The sequence below is a fragment of the Notechis scutatus genome, chromosome 15 (genome assembly GCF_049901735.1).
Source record: "Notechis scutatus isolate UNSWTSFEM ecotype Mainland chromosome 15, rNotScu1.2, whole genome shotgun sequence".
In the NCBI taxonomy this organism is placed as follows: Eukaryota; Metazoa; Chordata; class Lepidosauria; order Squamata; family Elapidae; genus Notechis; species Notechis scutatus.
In genome coordinates, this window is record NC_142023.1 from 1,462,753 (window position 1) to 1,479,551 (window position 16,799).

General features: G+C 44.7%; 1 protein-coding gene across 1 annotated transcript in view; it reads right to left on the reverse strand.

Annotated features, from left to right (window-relative positions):
* Positions 1-1,399: 1,399 nt before the first annotated feature.
* The window catches only part of NOTCH1 (notch receptor 1), a 117,879-nt gene continuing 102,479 nt past the window's right edge, over positions 1,400-16,799 (reverse strand). The window contains exons 29-35 of the mRNA XM_087943903.1: positions 15,446-15,662; positions 13,847-13,937; positions 11,222-11,381; positions 8,722-9,017; positions 7,095-7,242; positions 6,450-6,547; positions 1,400-6,160 (exon numbers count right to left, since the gene is read on the reverse strand). Of these exons, the coding sequence (XP_087800029.1) occupies positions 4,757-6,160; positions 6,450-6,547; positions 7,095-7,242; positions 8,722-9,017; positions 11,222-11,381; positions 13,847-13,937; positions 15,446-15,662 (2,414 nt within the window). The 3' untranslated portion in view covers positions 1,400-4,756. The remainder of the gene's footprint in view (positions 6,161-6,449; positions 6,548-7,094; positions 7,243-8,721; positions 9,018-11,221; positions 11,382-13,846; positions 13,938-15,445; positions 15,663-16,799) is intronic.

Genomic DNA, 16,799 nt, shown 5'->3' on the forward strand with positions numbered 1-16,799 from the left:
ATCCATGTCCTGGTTGTCTCAAAGGTGCTTTTTTTTCCCCTTCAAGAGGCAACTTTTTTGTTCAAATCTTAACATTTACTACTTATAAAGCTTTGAAAATCTCAGGATATCAGGCTGGACTGGAAAAGTAATAAAGGCGGCTATGGCACGCTATTTTGTATTGTAAAAAAGAAATGACATGGTTGTATCTGTAAAAGTACCAGGTGTGGATTTTTACTAGGGTAAACTAAGGCGACCAACTGTCCTCCTTTAGGGAGGACAGTCCTCCCTTTGTAAGTTCTTTCCTCCCTCGAAAAGTACCCTCCTCCATGTCCTCCTTTTTGATATTTGAAGACAAATCTGTAAATCTCTGTATTTAATCGATGCCGATCCGATCCGTTGTGTGTGATGTGATGTATTTGTATTTGACCTGGCGATTCATCAAGGCTCGGTACAGTGCGGCAAGACCTGATTATGGGACGCATGTGCTCCACACAGGAGTATTGTTTTGAGAGAGTGTACTGTGTGCAAGAATGCGCCCCGCGCAAGTGGCTTTGTTTTTCTTCTTCAATTTATTTGTGTCCTCCTTTTCACTGTAAAAAAGTTGGTCACTTTATGTAAACGTGGATCAATTTCTCTTTTGTTTTCCAGGGTCAAAAGATCCAATTGTCCATTGGATGAAAATCACTGGTTTGTAATAGCTGGGAAATTTTCCAAAAATAGGATAGGGTTAAATTTACTTGTGATTTTTCCCAACAAAAATTATATTTGCAGCCTGACACACTTGGGCCAGGTAAGTTCCAGTTTGCATGTCAGAAGTGCTGAAGTCACCACTCCGTTTTACAGATAAGCTGGTGTGGAGTGACCTGATGATTTCAAGATCAGTTTCATTTTCCAAACTGTTTCATTCTTGTCCATGATTAACCTCCAAGATTAAGTTTTCTGGAAACTATAAAGGCCTAGTACCTTGGTAGAACTTTGGTCAACCTGATTAAAGGTATTTCCTTAATGAGCTCTGTGGAATATCTCTCACAATCAACATAGAGGAATAATTTTTTATCTCACTGAAATAAGAATGTAAAAATGCTTTTAAGGATTTGAGTGGTGCAGTGTCCTAGAGGTGGAGCTCTCGCATCACAATTAGGCTGTGAGTTCAATTCTAGGTAGAGGCAGATATTCCTCTCTCTGGGCACAATGAGAATTTATCTGCTGAATATAACTCCACATTGGTGACAGGAAGGGCATCCGACCAGTAAACACTCTGCTCCATTCAGTTGCCCAGACGCCACCCCACATGGGATTATGCGGTCATTAAAAGATGGGTGCTTTTAAGGATTTCCATGTTGGAAAAGATGCCACACATTTCCTTCCGTGAATTAAATTATCTAATCTGAAAGAAAAGTAAAACCACAACCAACGCTAAATGCCTACTGACATAGTTTATTGCAAATTGTGTAACAAAATAAAATAAAAGGCATCATTTTTTGCAAATTACAATTTTGCATGGTTCTTTTTTTTTTTTTTAATTACAGGTTTGCTTGTTTTAATCTCCCACATCTCTTGACTTATAAACTACAGTCTATTGTATAAAAAACATAAAAAAGATTTGACACCAAGAAGCGGGTGTTAACAATCACTCATTGTGGAGACGTTCCAGCACTTTCCTTTATCCTAAGGGTGGAAAGGGTCTCCAGAGCAAAAAAAGAAGCTTGGAAAACGACCAGATTCCCACAAGAGAGGGTGCCAGTGTGTTCAACATCTGAATTGACAAGAACATCTTCCCCAGGGTTACAGTTCATGAAAATATGTACCATCTTGCCCTAAGATGCCAATGCAGCTACAGATCAGTCCTACCTGGGCAAATCTCAGGAGATGTTCCTTGGAAAGCAATTCTCGACTTACAACTATAATTGGGACCGGAATAGCTTCCATTCCTAAGCGATGTGCTCACCGAGTTATCTCCAATTTTACTGGGTTTTATTTTGTTTTTGCCATCATTCAGTGAATCACTGTGGTCATTAAGTAAATCCATCTTGTGACCTCAGGACACTGCAACCGTCCATCCACATGGGCTGGTTGCAAAGTGCCTGAATTATGCTCACAGAGCCCCTGGGACTTTCACAAAGTGTGAGGCCGTGGGTCCCTGTTTTCAGTCTAATTTTGAATGGTTAATCAACTAATGACTAGACCAAAGGCGTTCATGTCGCATTTACTCCAAAGGACGTAGCACAGGTTTGCAACCTCACCAGCTGAGCTGGTTTTATTCTTCCCTTGAGCAATATTTTCAACAACCTCCACCAGTGCAATGCTTTCTTTCCGTTTAATCATTTAGATTTTTTAAACAAAATCCACCCATATCGTTTTATGTATATATAAAAAAAAAGACTCCGTATATTTACAAAACATTAGCTTTGCCATAGGCGCATACTGTATATATATATATATTTGTATACAAATTCAGCTGCTCCGCCTGCTAGGCTGGCGCCGTTCTCTAAAAGAGAATAATACAACCATCGCAAACCCAGAGGTGCCAATCCGAAAAAGCAGGCGGCTCTTTCCGCCAAAGGACAAAAACGGATTCCCCCCCACCCCTGCTTTCTGATGGCAATTCTGTCATGAGAATTAGGTGGATTCCTGCAATCAAATGCAGGGATTTTGGCTTTCTGGAATTGGGTAGAAGTTGATGCTATCAAACAGTAGTCAAGTTGTGGCGAGCTTTTGCTAAGCCACATCCTTGTGGTTTCAACAGTGGCTTCTTCCAGCTGCCAGCCTGCTAAGGACCCCCCGTTTGCCCTTCTGGAAACCCCAAATTTGAAGCGGTGCCCAGTCTTCTCCAGCTGCGTGGAGGGATGCAACACAGATTAAAGACAGTCTTTAATCCACAATGCCCACAGCTTCAAGACACTGACCTAGCTCATGAATGCGCTTTGGAGGCCAGGAGACTGGCAGAAGAAGTTGGACTTTGGTCAATGAAGATAATTTTCCCTCTATAGTGCCTGTCCCTAGAAGGGCAGAACCCTTTAAATCCATGTCCCAAAGTTGATTTATTTTTATTAAAGGTAATTAGACTTGGTTTTTCCTTGAAGACATTTTGCTTCTCACCCAAGAAGCTCCTTCGGTGCCAACCTATCCATTCATACTAACGTTTCTGCCCAATGAAGCAGAACTGAAGAAGGTTCTTGGATGAGAAGTGAAATGTCTTCAAAGTCCAGTTACCTTTTGGGGAAAAAAAATGCACCCTTGGGACAGCCATGACCAGGATGATAGAGAACCTCCGAAGACTTTTAAATGCATGGAAACCCGCCCCCATTTTTCATTCCCAACCTCCATTAGTTTTCCCAACCTGGGGGCTTTCCCTAACCTCCAGGTCTACCATCATCCACTGCCACATAGAAGGCAAGCACTGGAAAGAGATTCCCAATCCTTGCCTTTCTATGAAAATGGCATCTCCATCTCTTGATGGGTTCTAGGCCAACATCGTCTTGCTCCTGTGCAGGAGTCCCATGGAGATGACAAGCTGGGTTTTCCAAAAGACCTTCAACCTTTCTTCAGAGCTATCTCAACATCTCTTCTTGTTAACTTTGTCCTTCCTTCAAGACTGTTCTTAGGTACAGTGCCCAGGACTGAGTTAGGATCACAACCGCCTTGTTTAAAAAAACAAAAACGCAAGGCATGGCTTTCTTATTCTACGCTCAATCTTTGCAGGCTTCCCTTTCTTTTTAAACATCTGCAACAAGAAGGGCACATCTGTTGGGTGAGAGAGAGAGGAGAGAAGCATTTTTGGAAATCCATTTGTAGCTTAAAATCTCAAATCCTGGTTTTTGATCGCAGGCAGTTATTTAAAATAAATAAAGGAAAACGTTCAGCTTTCACGCAAAAAAGATGGATGAAACTATGTAATACTGAAACTTTAATAAAAAAAGGTTCACGATCCATATATATCAGTTTTTCTCCGCCTTGGACTTTCACTCTAGCCAGCATGCTTTAAGATGGGTGGAATTCAGTTTGAATTGGTTGACACCCCTTCAAGTTGCCAAGGTCGGAGAAATCTGCCCTCTATCAAATATGCTTGGGCAGCCCAAGGGTGTATCGGATACTCTTTCCCAGAATTCCCACCTGCCACGATGGCTAGGAATTTTGGGAGGGAATCTAAGACACCTAGAAGCATCCAGATGTAGAAAGCCGATACGCCTATATGTCTACATCATCAACACCCAGGGAATATTTTAAAGCGCTCTTTAAAAAATAAACCATCAACTTATATTTAAATTATTTTTTTTCCTCATATAGGTACATTTAAAAAAACAAAAACAAAATTGCCCCTCCCCTTTTTAAAATTCTGTTTTAAAAATGAACAGGAAAAAAAAATATCCTGATCAATAAATACGTGTCGTTTTACAATTATGGATCTTTGATTGTAGCTTTACAGAAGAAATGTTTCTCCAGGCCAAAAAAAAAAAAAAAAGCATGATACAAATGTTTGGTTTTTTAAAAAAAGAAGATGTCAATTTCAAAAAGTCCCCGTTAATAGATCCTTCTATTTCTTCGAATAGTAAATGCAGCCCATGGAATTCTTAACACAACATATAAATAAAGCGGCAGTGTTTTCACATAAAAGTACATAAATAAATACTACAAGAAGAGGAAGAACGCGGTGAAGTTTCCAACTTACAATGTATGCAAAAATATTTTTTTTTTAAAAAAAAGAGGAAGAAAAAAGGGATTTCTCCAGTTCAGCCATCTTATAGGGCAGCTCAGGTGCAACCAGCTCCCCCCTTTACTTGAAAGCTTCCGGGATGCGCCCCACCACCTGGGGCTGCACGCTGGTGGGCGGGCTCGAGATGCCTTCCGACCAATCTGAGAGATTGGAATGGGGGGAGGAGCTTGACCACTGGTCCGGCGACTCCGGCGAGGGCGTGAGGAAGGGGTGGTCGGGCCCCTGGAGTGGGTGGCTGGGTGTGTGGTCCATGGGGGAGGGGTAGCTGTGCTGGGAAGGCGGAGTCAGGAACTGGGGTGTGCCCAGAGCCTGGGACAGGCCGGGGGGCAGGGAGGTCGCCAGCACCTGGGTGTCCTGGGGCAGGATGGCGTGGACTGCCAAAGCACCGCTGTTCATTGCTGGCTGCAGCTCCGCCTGGCTCAGCTCGTTCCCCAGGAAGCTGGAACCCACTTGGGGGGCAGTGTTCGTGGCCCCGCCGTGGCCCTGCGGAGGGGGCGGCTGCTGCTGCTGCTGCTGCTGCTGCGGCTGCTGGGGTTGCAGCAGGTGTGGCTGGGAGTGGCCGGGCAGGAGGCCCCCGGGGACCGCTTGGTAGGCCATCATGGGGGCCAGATTTGTGCCGGGGAGGCTGTTGTGCAGGGAAGCCAGCAGCCCATGGGGCAGGGCCTGGCTGGCTGGGTGTGTGCCCTGCGGGAGGGCGCTCCTCAGCGGGTTGTATTGCCCGGGCACCAGGCTGTTCTGCAGGCGGTTCAGCCACTCACACTGGCTCCCGCCGACGGTGAAGTTGAGCGAGGCTCTGCCCAGGAGGGCACTGGCGCTGGAGACGGGCAGGTGGGAGAGGCGAGGAGGGCCCCCCGGCTGCTCAAAGGGCTGCATCGGGCCCAGATCTGCCTTGCCGACCAGGTTGAGTTGGCTGATGCTGAGGTGGCCGTCCGGCATTCCGGGCAGGTGGTTGAGGGACATGCCAGGGGAGGCCTGGAAGGGGGAGGTCATCAGAGGCGGGGAGGCCACATCCGACAGGTAGCCATGTGGAGACTCCAGGGAGTTGACCGGGGAGAGGACGCCGGAGCCATCCAGCAGGCAGGCCTTGGCCTCCTGCGACTTCTTCCGGGGGGCCTTGAGGCCCTTCGGCTCCTTCCCGTTGCAGCTCAGCCCTTTGGTGCTTGGCTTCCGGGCCTTCTTGCCCTGTAGGCCCGGCTTCAGGTTGCCCAGGTAGCTGCCGGGCGAGCAGAGGGGCGGAGAGAGGGTGGGGCCCCCCAGAGGCCCACCGTTGTGCATGGGGGGGCTCCGCACCAGGTTGTACTCATCCAGGAGGCGGACGATGTCGTGGTGCAAGCGCTCCTGGGCGATGTCCCGGGGCAGGCGGTCCATGTGATCGGTGATGTCGCGGTTGGCAAAGCTGTCCAGCAGGACTTTGGCCGTTTCGTAGCTGCCTTCTTTGGCCGCCAGGAACAAGGGCGTCTCTTCCTAAAAGACAGGAAAGCGGGACGTCAGGCTCCCCCCCTCCTCTGAATCCCTCAGGCTTCCCCGTGGCCTCGCCTTGGATTTGAGCCACCTTTTGGTCCTTTGGCCCATCACTGTCCAGCTCATGTCCCTCCCTCTCTACCATCCATGAGACCCTTGGCCGTTTTCACTCCCGTCCCCCCTCCCAACAAAAACTTTGCGGGCCGTGTTGGGAGAAGAGGGAGGAACTGAGCCAAGGCAGTTCCATTAAGTCGGAGGGAGGGGGTATCTCACAGCCCAGACTTGAACTGACCTTGTTGTTTTGCATGTCCTTGTTGGCACCGTTCTTCAGCAGCGCCAGGGCAGCGTCCATGTTGTTCACGGCTGCGGCCCAGTGCAGGGCAGACTTCCCTGGAGGGGAAAAGGAAGAGGGGAGACAGTAAGCAGGCCGTTCCGCAGCTCCCTTTGGCTGACCTGTCAGGGGAGGCTTGCGGGGCCCACGGGTACCTAGATCTGTGATGGCGAGCCTGTGGCACACAGAGCCATTTGTGCGGGCATGCAAGCCCCAGGCAAACTTACCTGCACTGCGCACGCACACGTCTCCCAGCTCATTTTTGGCCTCCCAGAGGCTCGAGGGAAGCCTCTGCAGCGTTTGTAGGCCGAAAACCAGGCCCGTTTTGTCACTTCCTGTATTTCCGGAAATACCAGAAGTGACAAAACGGGCCCATTTTTCGGCCTACAAAGGCTGCAGAGGTTTCCCTCGAGCCTCTGGGTGGCCAAAAAAAAGGCCTCAAACGGCCTGAAAATCAGCTGGGAGGCGCAGTGCAGGTAAGGGAGCAGCGGGGGACTCACATGCGCACGCGCAGGGGGAGTAGCACGCATTGCCTTCTGGGTGCCGGCACGCGAGCACACGCGCAATTTTGGGCACAGGAGCCCCAAAAGGTTAGCCACCACTGACCTAGATCATCCACAGCATTGACATCGGCATGGCAGCTGATGAGATCTTCCAGCATGCCTTCCACCCCCAAGCGGGCAGCCAAAATCAGAGGGGTGGTCCCGTCGTGCATGCGGGCATCCAAGTCGGTGGCCCTGTTCCGGATCAGGATCTATCGAGGGGGGGGGGGGAGGAAAGAGGCACCTTGGTTAGCAGATAGCCAAAAGGACTGAGATATAAAGCACCCCAACTAGAATTGTATTTGCACAAAATTGGAAAAGTGGAGAGATTCCTATTGAAGAGAGACTGTGATTAGGAAAATATTAGAATGTGCAGGAGTGAATAGGTTAACAGTTGCGATTAAAGAGAAGGAACAAAGCAAATATTATATGGATATGGGAATCGTTTTATCGATGGTTAGAGAAGAAATATGAAAGTTAGAAACAAAAGAAGACTAGTGAAATATAGAGACTAGGTTCATAGAGGTAAATAAGCTAAGCTGAGGGTTGTTACAATAATTAGATATATTATGTATCACAGTAATAAGCTAAGAGTAGAGAATTGACACTGATTATTGCTGGAAATTTCAATTGTTATTGAACAAGATATCTGTACCCAGCTGACACACTGCTTAATGGATGATGGATTGTTTGTATTAAAAACTAGCTCAATAGCCGTGCTTCGCTACGAAACTATGTGGTCGGGCTTAGTTTTTTGGGAGGAAAATAAGGGAGGGGCGGAATTCTGCCTCTGCCTACCAACATCCATCGGTATTCATCTGGCTAGCCTCCTGTCAGTGTGTGAGAGAGTGGAGGGCTGTTTGGAAACTGAAAAAGTATTTGCTGTGTGAGCAAGGAGACAGCAAGAAGCCTGGGTGTGGCTTAGCTCAACTGTTCTCTACTAAAGCTGCTTGCTGCTGTGAGACTAAAATTGAAACTGAAACTCCTCTGCTTGTGTTTTGCATTTGGAAGAGATTTCTTTTCAGGTGGGGAGGCGGAGTAGAACTCATTAGAATCAGAGCATGTTAATAGTAATAATAATATAGGAAATACTCTAAATGCTCTGATGGCCATTTCGAAAAATCCTTTCTTAGTGAGCACCTAGAAGCCAAGAGGAACATACAGGCCAAATTTCACATTTGTAGGCTTTACGGTTCTGGAGATGTTGTGATGATGCGTGAATGGTATTTCGCTTTTAGATGGGTGGATGGATGGATGGATGGATGGGTGGATGGATGGATGGATGGATGGATGGATAGATAGATAGATAGATGATAGATAGATAGACAGACAGACAGACAGACAGAGGTAGGTAGGTAGGTAGGTAGAGAGAGAGAGAGAGAGAGATGGATAGATAGAGATAGAGATAGAGATAGAGATAGAGATAGAGATAGGTAGGTAGGTAGGTAGATAGATGGATAGATGGATAGATAGATAGAGATAGAGATAGAGATAGAGACAGAGATAGAGATAGATAGATAGAGATATAGATGATAGAAAGATAGAGGATAGATGATAGATAGATATAGATAGACAGATAGACAGACAGACAGACAGATAGATAGATAGATAAAATAAAAGATTTACAAAACAAAAAAACAAAACCCCACCCCCACTTGGTGGGAAGGAGGGGGGCAGAGGCGTCTGCTGACCTGGAAGACGCCCTGGGCATCTGCAGACACGGCTGCGTGAAGGGGCGTCTTGCCCATGTGGTCCTGGATGTTGGCGTTGGCGCTGGCTTCCAGCAGCCGCTTGGCGGCATCTGAGCGCGCGTAACGGGCGGCCAGGTGGAGAGCCGTCTCTCCCGTGCGGTCCGTTTGGCTGTGCAGGTTGGCTCCCTGGTAGATGAAATCCGAAATGACAGCCGGGGTGTCCTCCTCCTCCTCGCTGTTGCCCGTCTCCAGCCCTCCTCCGCTGCAGGAGGCGATCATCAGGGGTGTGAATCCATCTGGCCAAAGAAGGAAGAGGAAGCCGGGTTCAGTCACCTGCAGCCGGAAGGACAGGCCGGCTGGGGAATTGGGGACTCGATTTCATGGAGGGTCGCATCAGGGTTGTCTTTGACCTTGGGGGCAGATGGGCACAGCTGGGGTGGCCGTGGCCAGCTTGATGTCACTCGTGCCAGGGGACACCTGTGGTGGCCCAGGTGGGGTTGGGGGGGATCTTCCTGCAGCCCTCGGCCCCGTTTTCACTGGTAGAGGCACCGCGGGCCGGTCCTTCACTATTTCCAGGGCAGCCCCATGGGCCAGAGCTAAACACCCCATGGGCCTTGAGTTTGAGCCTCCTGATCTAAGGGGTTGCCACAAAAAAGAAGAGGAGGGCGGGTTCAGCCTCTTCTCCAAAGCACCAGAAGGCTGGATAAGAAAAACTGGGTGGAAACTAATCCAAGAGAGAAGCAACCTGGAACTCAAGAGAAACTTCCTCACAGCGAGGACAATTAACCAGTGGGACAGCTTGCCACCAGAGGTTGTTGGTGCTTTATCACTGGAGGTTTTTAAGAAGAGACTGGACAGCCATTTGTCTGAGATGATATAGGTTCTCCTGCTTGAGGAGGGGGCTGGACTAGAAGACCTCCAAGGTCCCTTCCAACTCTTCTCTTCTCTTCTGCTTTACTCTACTCTATTCTGTTCTGTTATTCTATTCTACTCTACTCTAATATAGTATAATGTAATGTAATATATAATAAATAATATAATATAATAATATAATATAATATAATATAATATAATATAATATAATATAATATAATATAATATAATATAATATAATATAATATAATATAATATAATATAATATAATATAATATAATATAATAATAATAATATAATAATATAATATAATAATATAATATAATATAATATAATATAATAATATAATATAATATAATATAATATAATATAATATAATATAATATAATATAATATAATATAATATAATATAATATAATATAATATAATATAATATAATATAATATAATATAATATAATATAATATAATATAATATAATAAATAATATCCTTTGGTTTTGTCCACTACCAGCATCCGGCACAATGCCACAAGAACTAAAAAAAACACTTCACCTGGGAAGAATCAGAACGAAATGGGACTCCATGCTCAGTTGTTCAAGAGGAAGCATTTTGTGAAGCAACTGAGTCCATCATCCGGGTTGCTCTCATTATCTATCTCCCTCTCTTTGCTCCATGGACCTCTATTTATTTATTTTTTCCTATTTGCCCAAGTCTGCAATTTAGACCTATTGTGATACTGGCCAGACTTATACTGCACTTTCCTGCCACAGAGATAAAGGAAAGGAGCCCCCCCAAATGTGAAACCAGCACCCTGATAAGAACACACAGATCATGTTGTGGTTTTTCACTAGGCAGCTCCACTCATTATTACTGCGATTTAGATGGTCACCCAGGGTGGCTAACAATTTTTTTAAAAAATAGCAAATAATAAAACAATCAAAACATCAACACTGGAAGACCATTGATATCATTAAAAGGAGCTCCTGGGTCTTTTGAAAGACAAGGCAGGACTGGACTGCTGGACAAGGAACTTGGAAAAAATGTGGAATTTGTTGTACCTGCTGACTGCAGCAAGAATTCTTTAGGTGCAAAAATGGAAAGACATATTAATCCCCAAAATGGAGGAATGGCTGGGTGGAGGAGGCGGATATGGGCAAATCCACTGTTTTAATAATTAAAAAAAGTAATACATTTAATTTTTTTTGCTGCTTAGAAACTCCTTCTAGACTTTGTGCTCGGGCAGGAAAAATGCAAGTTTGATTTAGATCTGTTGTTATAGAAATGGCTAGTCTATACTAAGTATGTAAAAATAAAAAGTGGAGGCTTTACCTTATAACTTTTATTCTACCGTGCTCCAAAAATTTGGATTTTGCTGCTTCTTTATTCTTTTTCACCCTATCCCACCCTTTCTTTCCTCCTCCCCGTTTCCCTATTGTCTTTGATCTTTCATTTGGATCTTATATTATGAAAGGCAATAAAATAAATCAAAAACAAGGAAGGCAGGCAGGGTTGAGGCCACCTGGAGCTTGGGAGGGGGGGACCTTTTCCAGAATCCAGGCTACTGACTGGATCTTGTAGCTGTCCATCATTCGCTCTCGTGCCAAAGACCCAGAGGCTCATGTCCTACCTGGCCCTCGAACGTTAACATCCATGCAGTCGGCGTCAATCTCCCCCTGGGGTGGGGTGGGGGCCATGGAGGAAATGCGCAGGTCGGCTGCGTCCAGATGCTGCTGCGTCCACTGCCTGTGGTCAGCCTGGTCATCGGGCAGCATGACCTGTTCCTCGACCTGGGAAGAGAGGGATGGAGAAGTCAGGTGAGGACCCACCCGCCAGAGATGCCTCTGTTCGCCTTCCCTGCAAAACGCTTCTCTCAGGGGAAAGCCAACACGGAGCGACGTCTTTTTTTAGAATAGAATAGAATAGAATAGAATAGAATAGAATAGAATAGAATGAAGAATAGAATAGAATAGAATAGAATAGAATAGAATGGAATGGAATGGAATGGAATGGAATAGAATAGAATAGAATAGAATAGAATGGAATGGAATGGAATGGAATGAATGGAATAGAATAGAATAGAATAGAATAGAATAGAATGAATAGAATAGAATAGAATAGAATAGAATAGAATAGAATAGAATAGAATATGGAATGGAATGGAATGAATGAATAGAATAGGAATAGAATAGAATAGAATATGGAATGGAATGGAATGAATAGAATAGAATAGAATAGAATAGAATAGAATAGATAGAACAGAACAGAACAGAATAGAATAGAATAGAATAGAATAGAATAGAATAGAATAGAATAGAATAGAACAGAAAGAACAGAAAGAATAGAATAGAATAGAATAGAATAGAATATGGAATGGAATGGAATGGAATAGAAAGAATAGAATAGAATAGAATAGAATAGAATATGAATATGGAATGGAATGGAATGGAATGGAATAGAATAGAATAGAATAGAAAGAATAGAATAGAATAGAATAGAACAGATAGAATATGGAATGGAATGGAATGGAATGGAATGAATAGAATGAATAGAATAGAATAGAATAGAATAGAACAGAACAGAACAGAATAGAATAGAATAGAATAGAATTCTTTATTGGCTAAGTGTGATTGGACACACGAATTTGTCTTGGTGTAAATACTCTCAGTATACATAAAGAAAAGATACATTCATTAAGAATCTAGAATCATTTTGAGATCGGAAATTCAAACATATTACTTAGAAGTGTAATTAGAAGTTCTTAGAAGTTCTGTCATACCACAAGACCTAAAATGGACACCTAACATCAAAAACATCATCAAAAAAGCACAACAAAGAATGTTCTTTCTGTGCCAACTCAGGAAGCTCAAACTGCCCAAGGAGCTGCCGATCCAGTTCTACAGAGGAAGGATGGAGTCTGTCATCTGCACCTCTATAACTGTCTGGTTTGGCTCTGCAACCCAACAGGACAGACACAGACTCCAGAGAGTAGAAAAAACAATGGCTACCAACCTGCCTTCCATGGAGGACCTGTATCCTGCACGAGTCAAAAAGAGGGCTGTGAAAATATCTACAGACCCCTCACATCCCGGACATTAAACTGTTTCAACTTTTACCCTCAAAACAACGCTATAGAGCCCTGCACACCAGAACAACTAGGCATAAGGACAGTTTCCTGAACGCCATCACTCTGCTAAACAAATAATTCCCTCAACACTGTCCAACTATTTGCAAAGTCTGCCCTACTATTACTATTAATCTTTTCATCACTCATCAATGGGTAATGCCCTCCCACTTGTGACTGTATGGCTGTAACTTTTTCACTTGTATCCTAACGATTTATATTGACTGTTTCCTAGTATTATTGTACCCTATGACTATCATTAAGTGTTGTACCTAATGATTCTTGACTCTTGACGAACATATCTTTTCTTCTATGTACACTGAGAGCATTTGCACAAGCGAAACAATTTAACTGGGCATCTGCAAATGTCACGGTTAGAAAATGCTCTGGGGGTGAGGGGAGCCAAGGGTATCAGCTGCCTCCTTCTATCCCCGCTTTCCTTCCACAGAGAACTATGAAGGAGGAAAAAAGATGAGAGGAAAAAACAGAGCGTGTGTATTTCCAATATGTAGTTCTCCACACGGAAGCACTGATGGGCCAAGGGGTGGGCCTGTAAAGATCCAAAAAAATCACCCTGCACTAAACTCTATCCTGCTATTTCTCAGCATTTTCCTGTCAGGCAAATAACCCCATACACCTTTGTGGTCCTAACTTTATTCCTGGGGATTTCTGACTTTCTCTCAGTGAAGTTTTTGCTCCTTCTATTGTTGTAGACGTGTTTTTCCTGGCGTCTTTGCAAAGCTCTCCCCCCACCCCCACTTCCCGATCTGAAAAAGCCCCCACAGAATTACTGCTTCCAACCCATCCTGGCCAGACCCCTAGGCTGGAGACAGTGGGACTGGGGGCTGCACCACACAAGGGAACCTTGGAAGCCATCGGGGAAGAATTGCAAGAATTGCAAGATCAGGCTCCAGTGTCGTTCTTGGTTGGGTTTTAGTAAGGTAGGGACAGCTTTAGTCACTGCATGAAGCTGTAATATATATATGTGGAATTGCACACTCCTTCTGTGAAATTCTCTTCTTCTTTGACAAAAACCCCAAGTTCCCCAAATCCAGACTGAATGAGAAGGGGTTAGGAAGAAAAATCTGGACAACCAGCTGGCCAAAGGCAAAGCATCCCTGGGGGGCTTACTCGGAATTTCTTGGTGTTCAGAGTCTCTTCATCTCCCCACTCGTTCTGGTTGTCGTCCATCAGGGTCCCATTGGAAGCATTTTTCAAGGGTCTAGAGGACAAAGGGTTGGGGGAAAGGGAGGGAAGAAAGAGGCAAGGAATTAAATCCACGGAGGGAAATAGTCCAGCAACCAATTCCAATTGCTGTCCACAAAACAAAGTGGAGTAAAGACTAGACAAGCTAAATAAAAAGACCTCTTCCCATTATTCTAACATTTCAACCTTTTATCCATGCTGAGGGTGTGAAACCCCCCACAAAAAACTTCTTAAAATGTAATGATTTTGGAACCGTCCTACAGAAGTCAAACTAAGTTTTTTTTAAAAAAATAGCAAGGAATTAAAAATAAAACCCAGAATGCCAGATGTCCTAGAAACATCTGGTTTGGGTGATGTGCTTGTGTGTATATTCTACATAAAATCAATCTGTTTGTATAAACTCTGGATGCTCCCTTCGGAGTTATATGAGCTGGACAATACAGGGGTTTCATTTGTCGCCTTCAATGGTTTGACCCTTCGAGAACCTTGTAAAACCACCAGACCTTTTTCTCTCCTTTTAAAAAAAACATCTCTTTTTAAAAAATGTGCTATCATTGGATCTTTTTTCGGGAGAATGTACTAAAAATACACCATATAAAATACACATAGGCTGTCTTTTTAAAAGAAAGTCCACAGTGCTGAGGTATTAAAAACATCAAATGATTTATGCACTTCTATATGCACTTAAAAGAGAGATAAGGTAATGTGGAGAGCCCGAGAGGCCATAAAATATAACCAATCACTTTGTCACCTGTGATCATTCTTGAATGAAAAATTGAAGTCCTCTTAGAAGCCAGTGAAAATAAAGCTGAGATTTTTGATCCCACCCATATTCTAAAATTTACTCAGGACACCCACTGAGAGAAAATAGCACAGATCAATTAATACACACACCCACCCCCCAATTCCAACAGATGCCCTCCACCACCCAGGGCCAAAGAGGCAGCCAAAGAGGTGTGTTTCCTACAATTTGTCCTGTGTGGGGCAGAAAAGCAGCCCCTTTCACAAAATCACAGGACTATTATTGGCCTCTATTTCCCCTGGACTGAAAAAGGAAGCCAAAATCCAAAACGCTTTCAAAAACAACATACTATTTTATTATTTTTATTTCTTCTATACAATGTTTTGAATGCCCTTTGCAGGCTGCCTTGAGTGGCTATGCGCGAGTAGGTGGCAATATAAATTTTCTAAATAAAGTTTTAGTCCTAGCTGAGTTTCTCTGGCTAAATGGAACTCGAAGCTGGCATGCGGTAGACATTAAAGAGCCCAATACGCTAAATGGGGGTTAATGAGCTGCCACGGCCTGCCCCTTCTCATGCTTGTTTTTTTAAAAAAAAATTCCCTAAGCAAATAAATCCCATCCCTCTTCAACCAGATGTCCCGTTAAGACAAGAATTAGATGCTATTTGCGCGAACCGGACAGAGAGCGGACAACTCTCTAGGATCGGTCAATGGATCCGGAACAGATCCCAACCTCTGCAAGGAGGGGAAGAGAAGGCAGGGGGGGTGGATGGGATTACTCACTTCAGCCCCACGGAATCCTCTCCCAGCGGTTCCCGGCGCTTCTTCTTGCTGGATTCGTTCACTTTGAAGCCTTCCGGGAACCAGAGATGCCCATGTTCCCTGCGCCGCTTGCGGGTTGCCAAAACGCCAATGCCAATGCAGGAGAGGAGAAAGAGAGACGGTCCCACCACATACATAGGATACCACTGGCTGCTCCTGGGGGGGTCGGCGGTTTCACCTAGGACACAAAAGCCAAGAGGAGGACCAAGGTGAGACCGAGGGAAGGTGCACCCCAGCCAGGAGACGGGAAAACTGAGGTCCACGCAGCCCCACCACTCGTCCCCCCACCCCTCCCTATCCAGATCCCCGGGAGGGGGAGGGGGGAGGAGGAGGAGGAGGAGGAGGAGAATTTCGATGTGGTTCATCAGCAGTGCAAACCCTCTGTTGCTGCACTGGGGGGGGGAAAGCTTATTTTCCTTTAGGAGAAAAAAGGATTAGCCCATTTCAAATCATTGGATTCCACATTGAGCGGTTAAATCCAAAGGATTGAGGAGGATTTGGGAGGCGCACACTTCAGCTCTTCACATGTCACGGATCGATTAGAAGGTCTGGGGCAGCTTCCCTCCTCCTCCTTTCCTAGCAATAATTATTTTGAAATAAATTCCGGAGGGGAGACAAAAGTTGAGAAGTTTTCTTCTTTCCCCGCTTCCAGCGAGTAGTAAGGGAACTGGATTTTCTTTTTAAAGGGTATTCAATTCATTGCATACGGGACTCTTCGCTGCCATGTTTTAGCACCTGTATTTTACAGGAATTGGCTTGTATGTTGTACATTAGGCACATGCGGGGCACATGTGTGTATTTGGGGCCCGTGCTGGGTCTTTTAACTCAAGAAGCGTATTGAGGTGGAATTAGACACGAACTATAAAATCCATTATTAACTTTAATCCGCTATTTCTCAACCTGGCTAATTTTAAGCATGGTGGGTTTCAACCCCCAGAATTTCCCAGCCAGCATGGGCAGCTAGGGAATTCTGGGTGTTGAAGTCCGCATGTCAATGCCAACGCTAAGGAACATGGCTTGCTCACATTCTGTAAGATGAGAAACCAAACAAGTTTTGTTATTGGGAAACTGAACCCCTAACTACATGGCTTCGATGCCAGGTGGATATTTTAACAGACAACAATATAAAGATAAGGCCACACCTGGAGTACTGCAATCAATCTTGATCGCCATACTACAAAAAAAGATGTTAAGACTTTGGAAAAAGTGCAGAGAACAGCAACTAAGATGGATCAATGTATGGGATACAATGAAGGCATATGCTAGAGGCTTGATAATAGACTATACAAGGAAAAGGAATGCTAGGAAAAGGTTA